The sequence below is a fragment of the Coregonus lavaretus genome (genome assembly GCF_964263955.1).
Source record: "Coregonus lavaretus genome assembly, chromosome: 36".
Lineage (NCBI taxonomy): Eukaryota > Metazoa > Chordata > Actinopteri > Salmoniformes > Salmonidae > Coregonus > Coregonus lavaretus.
In genome coordinates, this window is record NC_140023.1 from 17,239,960 (window position 1) to 17,252,591 (window position 12,632).

The following is a 12,632-nucleotide window of genomic DNA, read 5'->3' on the forward strand; positions in this document are numbered from 1 at the left end:
TACCTGAAAGGTTAAGTTGTGCCACGGTATTGGCAGAACAATTGCCGCAATGCGTGTGCAACACAGTGCTCTATCGTCTCCTAGCGATAGTTTGTTACAAAACTCTTAACTTTTTAGTGCCCACAACTGTAGCTCTTGTTTTATCCAAATCTTATGACATTTATGCTTTCTGTTCAGTCACACCCACAATAAGAGGCCTGAACCTAAAATAAAAGCCCATAAACATAAGCAGGAGCAGTCTTGAATGAGTAATGACAAGGGGAAGGGACAATTTGGTCTGTCGAAACACACGTTTGGGAATGCTGATAAGGTCAGCAGCCCTCTGTCTACCAACCGTCTCTGTCTGATGATAATGAAACGAGGCGAGTTGCATGGGTGTTTACCCATCACCGTGGTTACTAGCCTGCCCGCCTGGCAGTGCAGAGAGGGACAGGTCAGGGGTGGAGGGGGGTGGGGAACCCAGCGCTATGACAACCATGTCAACATGGAAGTGAGTCTGTTAGTATGGTGTGTGTCTCTCTGTCTGTGTTTGTCCACATTTCCTAGTAAATCTGTGTATTGATGTGACTTTCTCAGTATCACTGTCTCTGTCGTGAGCGTCTTGGACATTGAATGTGTGTTTGATACTCCTGACTCGTCCACAGAAGAATGCTCACACACACCCAACTCTTTCTCACACACACACACACTGTTTCCCTTGTCAGACACCCCAGTAAACCCTCGTCCCACAAACCCCATTTCTTCTTTAAGATCTACAGCAAGTCAAGTCGAGTACTACAAACATCTGAACTAAAGATATTTCACCAGCTAACCAAGACAGAGTTAGAAAAATTGCTGCTATATTTCTCAATTCAGCTGCCATGATACAGTATGAGTCAAAATACCAAGGAACAGCCTTTAGTTTCTTCTCAGCCTTCTTAGATATTGCGCCTAGGGAAGGGCTCAGTTTAAAACCATCAATTTAAGTTTTTTGGCTTAACATAATTCACTTTGATTAATTTAACGTTATTGTATATGATTTAACCATTGCGCCGTATGAACATAATCTTTTGTTAAGAGTCACTGTGGATCTTAATTTTATTTTAATGTACAACACACACAACATCCATGTTACTCACCAAGCGTGGTGCCTGTTTGTGTCCTCCCCCACCCCAAACCCCACCCCTCCCGTACAAACCCCACCCCTCCCCTCCAAACCCCACCCCCATTAAGTCTAATCCTATGATTTAGTTTTGTGCCAAGTGTTTTTGCATGCATCCCCATAACTCAGCTCTTTATTTTCTGCATTTTTCTTTCTTTTTTTCTTTTCTGCTTTCCTTCCTTTTTTTCGCCCTGTAGCTAAACTCGGGCTTCCCATGCATGAGGGCGGTGCTAACACTCATAGCAGGACAGTGGCTGAGGCCCGGCTGCAAAAGTGCATGAGGAGAGCGAGGGGCCTGCAGCAGCGCATGCAACAACAGCAGGAAGACAGAACCCAGCAACAGGATCAGGAGCAGACAGAGGAGCAGGATCAGCCCTGTCCCTGTCCCCAGGGGCCCCCCAGGTACCAGCACTGTCTCCTGTCTGTGTCCTGTGACTCCCGTCCCCCAGCTGACCTGCCCTGTTCAGCCCACACCCCTGGCTGAGCTCCTCATGTGGCTCTGGAAGGAGTGGAACAAGGGATCACACAGTCCTGGTTTATTCTTTAACATGCAAAATGCCTTGCATGTAGTATAGGAAAAATACCATTGATTTGTACGTAGAAGTTGTGTTCAACGTGCATACAAAAAGTGAGAAATGCTGTTTCATTTCATTTAACCTAGGTTCTTTAAAGTAGGCCTATATATTTGGAGTTTTAACAGTTTGCTGATGTTATCCTACATCCACCCATTAATCCAACATATTTTTTCCAAACACACAATTTTACCCTTATGTTTAAAGATGTACTAATATTTGCTAATGCCACCTCGTATTCAGTGAAAATGTAGCTAGTGCTGCTGTGTTTTGTGGAGGAAGGGTTGTGTGTGTGGGTGTTTACTGTTTAGTCTTGTGGGGGTTGCTGTGAGGCCAGGACCCAGGGGTTCGGTTCTGAGCCATCCCCTGGGCTAGCCTGTACCAGGCCTAAAGAGTCCATCTGTTACAGGAACATGACACACACACCAGTTTTAGACCTAGAACACAAGCTCTGTTTCAGAGCTCAGACATGTGAGAGATGCCTGGCCATGATTCACTAACCAGCCCATAATATGAGCCTCTTTCCTCCTCCTTCCTAGTGAACAGCCTGTCCCGATCAAAATACTGTTGATGGACGCCCAGGAGGACCAACCACAAGCAGTCCTGGAAGCCACCAGAAGCACGCCTTCTCCTCTCCATGTTAAGCCCCTCCCCTCCAGTACAAACTCACTCCTTGAGCCCTCGAGCCACCCCCCTGTCTCTATGCCCCCAAGCAATCACACAGGGTCACCCACAGGGGGGTATGTGGCGAAGGCAAGGGGGAGCTGGGAAGGACTGGATATGTCAGGTGTGCTGGAGAACTCCTGCCCTCGTGTGAGACCCCTCCACAAGCACGCTGCCTTCTCCCTGCCTGCCCTGTGTGTGGACGGCTGGGACGAGAGCTATACTGAGGGAGGCCATGACCAGCCCCCAGCTCTTCCCAACCACCAGCCAGCTGCATCCCCGCACTGGAATAGTATCACCCCAGCCCAGACTCTGCCCACCCCACACCCCCACTCCAGGACACCCTCCCCAGTCAGCCACACCTCAGAGGAAAGGGGCCACGCCAACATGGAGGATGCCTACCCCAGACGGCCTTCCCTGGGACCCTCTCAGCCCCCTCCTACCCATCAGAACCACAGCTCCACTGTCCTGATCTCCTCCAACACCTCCAGGCTCGGCCCTCCTCCTCCCCCTCCCACCCGGAACTGGTCCGGCTGGAGCCTGGGTCGGCCGGATGCTATCGACTCCCCCTTCTACACCCCTCCCACAGATTCCCACTGTCCTCCACCCGCCCCCATCCGACCAGGGCGTACCCCATCCCCAGCGTCTGGGGACTACCGGTCAGGTGCCGCCATGCCAGTGGATCACTGGGCAGAGAACGTGACCCGCTTCTACAACTCCCAGCCTGCCCCTGTGGTGGGGTCGCCCTGCGAGGAGCTGTCGGAGCTGGACTCTCTGTACCAGGCGAGCCTGCAGGCCCCCAGCCTGCCCCGGGGCCCACGCGGAGTCAGCCCCCAGCCCACTACGAACAAGCAACGTAAGGATACTCACCGACCAGTGACCACTGTTAAAAAAAAGAGAGAAGATGAATGAGAAAAATGAATTGGGTGAAAGTTGTCCACCACTAATACTGTGTCTCTGTGTTGTATCTGCAGCTGCTAGGAAGCTGTTGTCTGGGCTGGCTGCACCTGGCCGCTCCAAGACTCCCACAGCCGAGTTAGAGAGACATGCCTACAGAACGCCAGGCTACACCAGCAGCCCCAGCAGCCCCACACAACACCCCAAGGTCGGCATCCACAGGGTGTGTGTACGTGTGTGTGCATATATATGTGTGTGTGTTTGTTGGCTGGTTGTGAGGTTCAAAGCTGTGTGTAGTGATTTGGTGCAGATATGTGAAGGCTGTATCTGAGTGACGTGTGTGGGTGGAATGGCATGTGTTTGTGTCAGCCCCTGTGTCTATACACGTATGTATTTGTGCGTGCGTGTGTGTAGGAGGGTTTTTGACTCAATGTGTCTGTTGTTTCCCTGTAGCCTGGGTCATGTGAGCGACCACTGGGAGATGACGAGAACTACAGTGCTGAGAACCTCCGCCGCATCGCCCGCAGTCTGAGTGGCACAGTCATAGGGGGACGACCAGAACACCTCGCCCCCTCCCGCAGCTTTGTGAGTCACACACACACACACACACACACTAGTGCTAAGCGATTCTTTTTTTTTATTAAACAACTAATTGACAGAGGGCGGTTCAATTACTTGAAGTCGCTCTGGATAACAGCGTCTGCTAAATGACTAAAATGTAATGTATATAAATACCATTTAGTTAGTTTTTTTGTGAGCTGAACGCGCCGTTTCTCTAGAGAGAAATCATATCAAACACGAGAGACATCAAATCAAGAACAAACTGTGGGATGCTGTAGGGAGATGTAGTTTTCAATAGGCAAATATTCATAATAATAAATAATATGCCATTTAGCAGACGCTTTTATCCAAAGCGACTTACAGTCATGCGTGCATAAATTTTTTTTGTGTATGGGTGGTCCCGGGGATCGAACCCACTACCTTGGCGTTACAAGCGCCGTGCTCTACCCCCCTCCTCGGGGCCCTATCTGGGACGCTCAGGTAACCATCAGCCCCCTCCACCTCCAGTCATCAGACCACAGCACCATCCTGGCCCTATCAGAAGTCCTAGTTCAGTGCAGAAAACGTTGTATTTAACTACAATGACCAGAATCCATTGCGCTTGTCTTCCCGGCCCCACACAGAGGAACGTACACAACACAGCGACGAGAGGGATAGACACAGTTTGTGACTCGAGGTAGCTCTACCAGATTGGTAGTTGTAGCAGGCTTGAAACCTTATCTATGCTGAAGAACTACTAAAATAGTGATTTCGTCAGACAGCTCTGCAGCATGGGCAGCTTTGGCAATCCAACGATCACGGGCTACCCTTTTCGAGCCAACTAGCTAAATAGTATGACTCGTTGGGGAGCACATAGATAACGTTAGATGGTGGTCTGGCTGTCTGGCTGCTACTGCCTGACAGCCAAACAACCATCTAATATACTCACAACTGAAATATTTAATTTAAGTAATGTTCTTAGTAAGTGATAAGCAGTAATGGGCAGTCACTACCATCATGGGACTTTTATTAATTGTTTTTATTCTATGTTGTTAGAGACAGTGGAATGTTTTCATTGTTTAGCTTTGGAATTTAAATTAAAAATCTCTAAAATAATTTCAAGGTCATATTTCATAATGCATTTAATGTAAAAATAATAAAAAATAAAAAATGTTTTAACCGAATTCGAAAAACTTGATGATTTTTTACAAACCGAACCCACTTCAAAAAACACTAATCCCTCAGCACTAACACACACACACACACACACACACACACACACACACTGTGCATATGTCATACACACAAACACAGAGCCTTACACAAGTTCCTGACTGGGGAAGGCCACAGCTGTCACTCCCACTCAGTGCTGTCTGTGTTACCTTTGGTGAGCACATCATTACATCATCATGTACCTCATCATCATCACACCTCCCTCCCAGTGGATGTGATTGTTTCATACTGTCATACTGCCATCTGGTGTTCACATAATGTATCTGCAGTGCTGTGCTGTGATGGAGCCCCTAGTGGTGTGATCTTCACTCAGCAAAATGCCGGAGGCGGAATCTATAAATGATTAATAAATAATTTAGTTCATCCATTAAGCTTTTAACCTTGTGTTCAGCTTACATTCTTTGGCTGAAGAACAAAGGCCAGCACTAGACATGGCACTGTTGCATTATATGAATAGATGGTGAGGTTTGTGCTGCCATTGAAGTGCTGACTGTTGTTTTCGTTTTGTTTTCGTTTGTGGGTCAGCCGTCCCTTGTCAACCTGTTTTTAACTCATCTGTCTTCCTCTCATCCTCCTCTCCTCTCCTTTCTACCTCTCAACTGCTGGGTGGAAATCTCTCTCTTTCTCTCTCTCAAACTGAACCTCGTTCTTTCTCTTTAATAAAAAAAAAGGAGACCCCAGTTACCAGGATGCCAAAGCATGCGGACCCCCGAGTCACCGCACGTCACCCTAGCACGTCCTCCCTGCACCTCCCTCCCTCCTCCACCCACCTCTCTCCACCCGAGCACCAACACCAATACATCCACAACAACCACCTCTACAACCCCCCAGCAATGTCCCAGCACCCCCCTCAGCAGGCAGCGCGGCCCCCCTCCTCGGGGCCCTATCTGGGACGCTCAGGTAACCATCAGCCCCCTCCACCTCCAGTCATCAGACCACAGCACCATCCTGGCCCTATCAGAAGTAGATCACATTACACTCTCGCTTTGTCTGTTATCCCTTTCATTGTCTCTATATGTCTGGCCACACTACAGGGTTTAGGCGATTCCATACCAGCGGTAGCAGAAAATATTTTCGGTATCCCAGATTGTTCAGTCAATTCTCACATAGAAACTTCATTGGGAGGAAGGATGTTTGACATGCTTTTTACATGTGTATCACAAACCATTTTTAAGACTTAATGATCTGTGAACCGTACATGATACAGACAACATATTGGTGTCATTATGCTCCTTATAGTGTGCTCTAACATATGGAGTATGTCTAGATTCTGAAATATGCATTTCCACATTAATTTATTCAACATTAAAAATATTAATATGAATATCTCAAAACTACCCTTTTGGAAAGAAAGTGTGACAGGGGACAGGAACAAATTGACAGAACTCTTTGATTGTATAGTGTGTTTTCCACTGTGCCTGTACTGAAATAGCTAGTGCTCTGCTTTGTTCTAATAATGATCTGCCCCACAGGAGATCACCAGAAGGGAGACCAGTTTCTGGCTGTGTTTGACCGGGGTGAAGCTTTCTCCCGTGAAAACTACCACAGTGTTGCACTGAGCTACGGCACGCTGCCGCGGGCACCTCGCAGGGTACCTCCTTCTGGGTCATCCTCTCTCCCCCAGCCCAGGGAAGGACGCAGCCCCGGCCCTGGCCCTGGGTACTACAGCCGCCCAGACACGGGCTACGCCACCCTCTCCCACCCCCGCCGTTCTGCCCCCCCTAGTGGCACCATTAACGGCTACAGGCAGCCCCCTCAACCAAGCAGGATCAACGGAACCCTACCCATCCGCCTACCTCCCCAACACCACCCAGCTCACCACCGGCTGTCCACCGAGACCTCCACCCAGCCCCTCCGCCTGGACGTACCCCCGGATGTTGACTGGAGGACTCCCAACTACAGGATGGTACCACCATCCATGCCCATGCGGGACGCCCACCCCCTCCATCAGCCCACCCAGAAGCCTGACCAACCCCGAATGAGGGCATCATCCCGCGGCCCCGGTAGTGCCCCACTTTGTTCCCTGTGCCAACAGCTGCCCACCGAGCCCTCCTGCCACTACTGCCAGTCCTGTGGGGCCTACATGGCCCGCTTCCGGCATGCCAGCTGATCCAGCTCACCGTCACCCTAGAAACAGACCCAGTTTACTCCCAACACACACCCCCTCTTTCTCTCTCTGTCTTCTTTCTGTCTCTGTTCCCTGTTGAGCTATAGAAGTCAGACTCTAGTCCTGAGTGTTAAGGAGACTAACAGCGATCTTGGGGCACGTTGTTCTAGCAGATTGTTGCCCTTTCGCTTTCCATTAATTACTGTCTATAGTAAAATCCCACCCCAACCCTCTTTAACCAGACAGGCCAACCACTATCTGGTCCTTAACCTGGTCTATTGCTATAGAGTTTATGTTTAGCCTCGTCTAAGGTTATTTAAAGATGATGTGATCCAGAGTGATGCCAACAACATTGGAAGGTCACAGAGTCCAGGCTGGGTAGAAGTGGGGTTGTGAAAGCCCCACTTGCACTGAGTGTCCACTGAGGTGGATGGCGAGAGGCATTGTGCTTCTTGGAGTTTAGTACACCCCTCACTCCCCCATTGACACATCAGCACCAACACAGCTGGAGTTCATGGGTTCCACTGATGTTCCCAGGGGTCACAATAATACCCATGCTTTGAGGAAGCCTGTTACAGACGAAGAATGAAGATGGAAGTTGAGTTAACGTGTTCAGTCATTAATACTCTTAACAGGTGTGAGACAGTGAAATGGATGCATCATAAGGCTGCTTCCTCACACCAACCCTTCCCTGTCTGGATTGGAAGAGACAACACCCTCTCCTCTCCTCATTGTATTACTGACATTAAAACAGTACCCTCTGAGCTTTCAGATGTATTTACTTACTGTACTACTGTATTTATATTTTTTAGGGAGCCCTGGGTAAGTAGTGTATAGATTGTCAAACTAATCTATCGGTCTAACCTGTATATACTCTGCCATAGACCTGCTGTACTTTGCATTCTTTCAACTAGCTAGCACTGTCTGGTGATTAGAGCCCTCTTGTAGAATGGGCCTGTGTATCTCTCAGAGAGACAGGGCTAAAGACCCTAGACGTTTCTCTTTAGGCTTTCCACAGCCCTGCAGCTATGCATGGTTGTTCAGCAGATCTACGACTGAGGGAATCGCTAAACTTAGTGTACGTTATAAAGTGTATATGAGATTTCCTTAGTGCAGTGAATTTACCTAACTGCGTTAACACAAGTTTAGTGCACTTCAGAAGTGTTAAGATAGTTTTATCTGTTGCTGTTTTATTTCTATTGACATTTCTCCCATTGTTACGGGAGGTGCTCAATGTTATTAGCCTATTTCTGTACTTTAAAGACTTGTGATATTTAGAGGATGGTGATCTGGAGTGCTAAGGAAGTACAGAGGTTTACACTCATAGAGAGAATGTAATGACAGTGTACACATCTGTATTTTAGGATACTTTACAGAGAACATAGATGGGAACTGACTATCAAGCTGTCAATTCAATGGCTTTTAACAAATCGTACTTGATGTATCTTGACCGTTAGAGCATTAAAAAATTTTCTTGATCTTTTATCTTTGTGATGCGCTAGCACTGGGGATGGCTAATTAGTTCCTAATTGAAATCTCAACCCAGATATTACTAAGACGTTGATTTATACAGTAGCTCTGGAATACAACAAACGCAAACTTTGCCTCGTTTTTGAGGCAGATTTTAGATCTGATGATGTAAACTTATGGATCATTAGAGCCTCAATTACAGTGAAGTCGCTTTTTTGACTTGGGAGGAAAAGCAAGCTACAGCCTTATAAAATACACTTACGTTATCTACAATCTGAAATGAAGGAAATTACTAAATTATGTTTTGTTGCTTTCTACGATATTGCTGATTTGTTTTGGAATATTTGTACACTTATTTTTCTACACTGTAGATATGACTGAGGGCATATGAAGAGAATGTAGCTTAAGGAAGAAAGGTTGAGTGTCTTAAGATAAAACAATTGCTAAAATCATATGGTTAATAAAGAATTTAGGATGCACAACTGCAGTGCAATTCACCGGGTGTGAGTGGTGTTGTCCTTCTTTAGGGAAAACAGTCTCTGAAACTGAAATGTAACTGGATTGTTGCAGATGTTAAACACTTAACCAAAGAGTGCCACTTTAGTGAGAGTCATTTTGATGAAAATGAATTAATAATCCTTAGTTTGTGTACATTATGCAACACTGCCCCCTCGGGGATTGCCAGTAGAAGAGCAGGTGACAGGTGTCCATTTTCTTTTTTTAACATGCTAATATACAGATAGTGCGACAGCTGAACAGTGAACATTTGTGTACAGATAATGATAGCCTTCGAACTTAAATGTTAAGAGGATGTGTTTTTTTGGTAATATAAAGGAAGGTTTCCATTTTGGACTTAGTCTGTAAATGCTGTGCTAGCATATGGAACTTGTATTTTTGCAATAAAGTTGTTATAAAGTGCTCCAAACAGGAGCAGAGTATGAAGATGGTCTGTTTCTGTGTGACTATGCTATACTATGCTATATTGTAGGCTACAACTAGGGCCCAGAGTTTTTCCAGGTCAGATCACGTGGTCAGGAAAAGCTCCTGGCCCTAAGATGCTCTATAGCCCCCATAGTCAACTGGCGGACCGCGGTCTGGATGGGGACCCAGAACGGGGTCAATACGGACTGTATTGGAACTTAGTCGGGCTTCGACCCCATATCATATAAACACACATAAGACAAGCGAAAAATTGTAGAATTGCAGGAAATTAGCTCTAAAACAGCAAAACAAAAATACCTGCCCCATGAACAATGTGTAGAATTGCGGGAAATTAGCTTTAAAACCGCACAACAAGAAGGGTGTGAAGAGTTTGGGGTTGCCAGGTGAGGCTTTATTATTACGACGATAAATGGCAATATCCATCCGGAAATTTGTGTGACCGGACCTTCTCAAATAGTACTTGAGTAACCGTGCTCTATAGGTTAGTCACTCACTGACCTTAGTCAGTGTTAAGATATATGACGCTTCTAATTGTGGCCAGTAAGGCTGAGAGTGACTGTACAACAACATCCTGCTCCCTCTTGTAAAAACCCCTAAAGCACCCCAACTTGAGAATTTGGAAAAAGGTCAAAAGAACAGCTAACTTAGTGCTAGCTGACGTTTACCTCAAATTGACAGTGTGTGAATTCCAGTGTTTGCACATGAGAATGCCTTTGTGTGTGTATCTGCGTCAGAGAGAGCGAGATACTTTTAATCTTCATGTGCAGCGCTGTCTCAGCCAGCCTTCAGACTGCAGGGCCTTGAATGAAGCACACAGTACAGGGAATGACATGAATATAATATACCCCGGGAGGTGCAGAGGGAGGGAGGACTATGAAAATAGAACTTAATGCTGTTTATATCCTCCCACTGAAGCTAACCCTGTAGGGTGAGGACAGCTTATACTATACACTGCAGTCTAAAGTAAGGTAACCTTTACAGCTGGGGTGGGTGTTTCCACTTCCTTGGGTTTGCTGGATTTGCAGGCTTTTGTTCCAGCTCAGCTCTAAACCTGATTTAACGAATCAGCCAATCATGGGCTGTGCTCAGAAGGATGAAATGTTCAGATCATTGCAGATAGAAATGAGGTGACATGTTCTCCAAAGGGTAATCGACACAGCATATTTCTAACTAAATGCTTTGTAACCTTGCGTCCTCCATCCATCTTGAATAAGCTCATGGTCTTGAATGTAGATCAAAGTTATGTGGAACAGGCATGTTAGATCTGAGCTGGAACAAATATCTGCATAGTGCACACAGCTGATTGGACTGCCCTTCTCTGCTCTAGTGGGTAATATACAGTGATTTTCCTGTTTCGGCTAGTTGAGATGATCTCTTTTTAGACACCCTGATGAGATATTCTGTTGTGCTAATTCTGTTAGAGACCCATAGAGTGTGTCCAGTATATTACCTCTGCTAAGAGGCAAAACCATAGAGGACCTGCACTCTTAGAAAAAAAACTACAACTGTTCTTCGGCTGTCCCCTTTGAAGAACCCTTTTGGGTTCCATGTAAAACCCTTTTGACAGAGTTTTCTACATGGAACCCAAAAGAGTTCTATCTGGAACCAAAAAGTGTTCTGCTATGGGACAGGCAAAGAACCCTTTTGGACCCCTTTTTTTCTAAGGGTGTAGATACAGACCAAACCACATACGGCTAATTATGTGGTTGTATTCGGTGATCCTCTAAAGGCAGTTTTAGTGAAGGGTTGTCATCATTATGGAGTTGTATTAGCCACAGAAATGATGGAAGGGATTCCTTGAAACAGATGATGTTCTGTTTTGATGGAAGGTTTAGAGGACGTTGCCTTGAACAGTTACATTAATCATCAATGTGCCATTATGGTAAACAGGAGAATAAGGGAAAAATGACTGTCCATGGGGTGTTACCCAGCCCTCCAAATGAAAATGAATAGCCTCCATTATCAGGGCCAATACTTATTATATCAATATTATAACTAGAGCCCAGACTTTCACCTGGTCAGGTCACATGGTATCATACTGTACATATTATGTCCTCTGTAGCTCAGCTGGTAGAGCACGGCGCTTGTAACGCCAAGGTAGTGGGTTCGATCCCCGGGACCACCCATACACAAAAAAAATGTATGCACGCATGACTGTAAGTCGCTTTGGATAAAAGCGTCTGCTAAATGGCATATTATTATTATTATTATTATTTTAGATCAGTGAGGCCAGAGGACTTGCCTAATGCCTGTTATAGGAGGAGAGCATCTCCACTGGGCTTCAATAATGGAATCAGGTTGCATTAACTCTGCATGCTAAACACTTCTCACACTCCCATTCTTCATTTCATTACATCTGACAGGCCGTTAGTGTGTCATGCAAAGTAATGACTGTGTCCCAATGTGTAATATGAATGAACAATGAATAAACAATGAACTGACTGAAATGGGTGCATGGATGCATCCTGGAGGCTTCTTAATTAGGTGGAGATGCTACAATCTCAACCAGAAGACCAGATAGCCTGTGCGGTCTCAAATCCCCTGCACCCAGTTTTTCAAAACTTTTCTGAGCAGATTGCATTAAATCGTAGAATTGGTTATTTCAAAACTGAAAAATTAGAATGTGATCATTCGTATTAGGTTTCAGATTTGGTCATCCAATCTGACCTTTAAAGACCATCTTATAATTGAGATAACATTACAGAAATGCAAAAGCCCAGAAAAAGATTTTGAGCAGGAAAGCCATGGCACGAAGGAATCTCATGAAAACAACTCCTATTTTGCAATAGATTATGTTAAATTGACTGCTGTATAGGTACAGTGAGGGAAAAAAGTATTTGATCCCCTGCTGATTTTGTAAGTTTGCCCACTAACAAAGACATGATCGGTCTATAATTTTAATGGTAGGTTTATTTGAACAGTGAGAGACAGAATAACAACAACAAAATCCAGAAAAACGCATGTCAAAAATGTTATATATTGATTTGCATTTTAATGAGGGATATAAGTATTTGACCCCTCTGCAAAACATGACTTAGTACTTGGTGGCAAAACCCTTGTTGGCAAT

The 12,632-nt window shown here is 45.7% G+C and overlaps 1 protein-coding gene across 1 annotated transcript in view; it reads left to right on the top strand.

Moving 5' to 3' along the window:
* usp54a (ubiquitin specific peptidase 54a) overlaps positions 1–7,318 on the top strand; it is a gene marked incomplete at its 5' end in the record, with an annotated part of 62,019 nt that extends 54,701 nt beyond the window's left edge. The window contains 6 exons of the mRNA XM_084153235.1: positions 1,339–1,543; positions 2,253–3,232; positions 3,351–3,481; positions 3,727–3,858; positions 5,718–5,946; positions 6,519–7,318. Of these exons, the coding sequence (XP_084009361.1) occupies positions 1,339–1,543; positions 2,253–3,232; positions 3,351–3,481; positions 3,727–3,858; positions 5,718–5,946; positions 6,519–7,156 (2,315 nt within the window). The 3' untranslated portion in view covers positions 7,157–7,318. The remainder of the gene's footprint in view (positions 1–1,338; positions 1,544–2,252; positions 3,233–3,350; positions 3,482–3,726; positions 3,859–5,717; positions 5,947–6,518) is intronic.
* Positions 7,319–12,632: the final 5,314 nt, after the last annotated feature.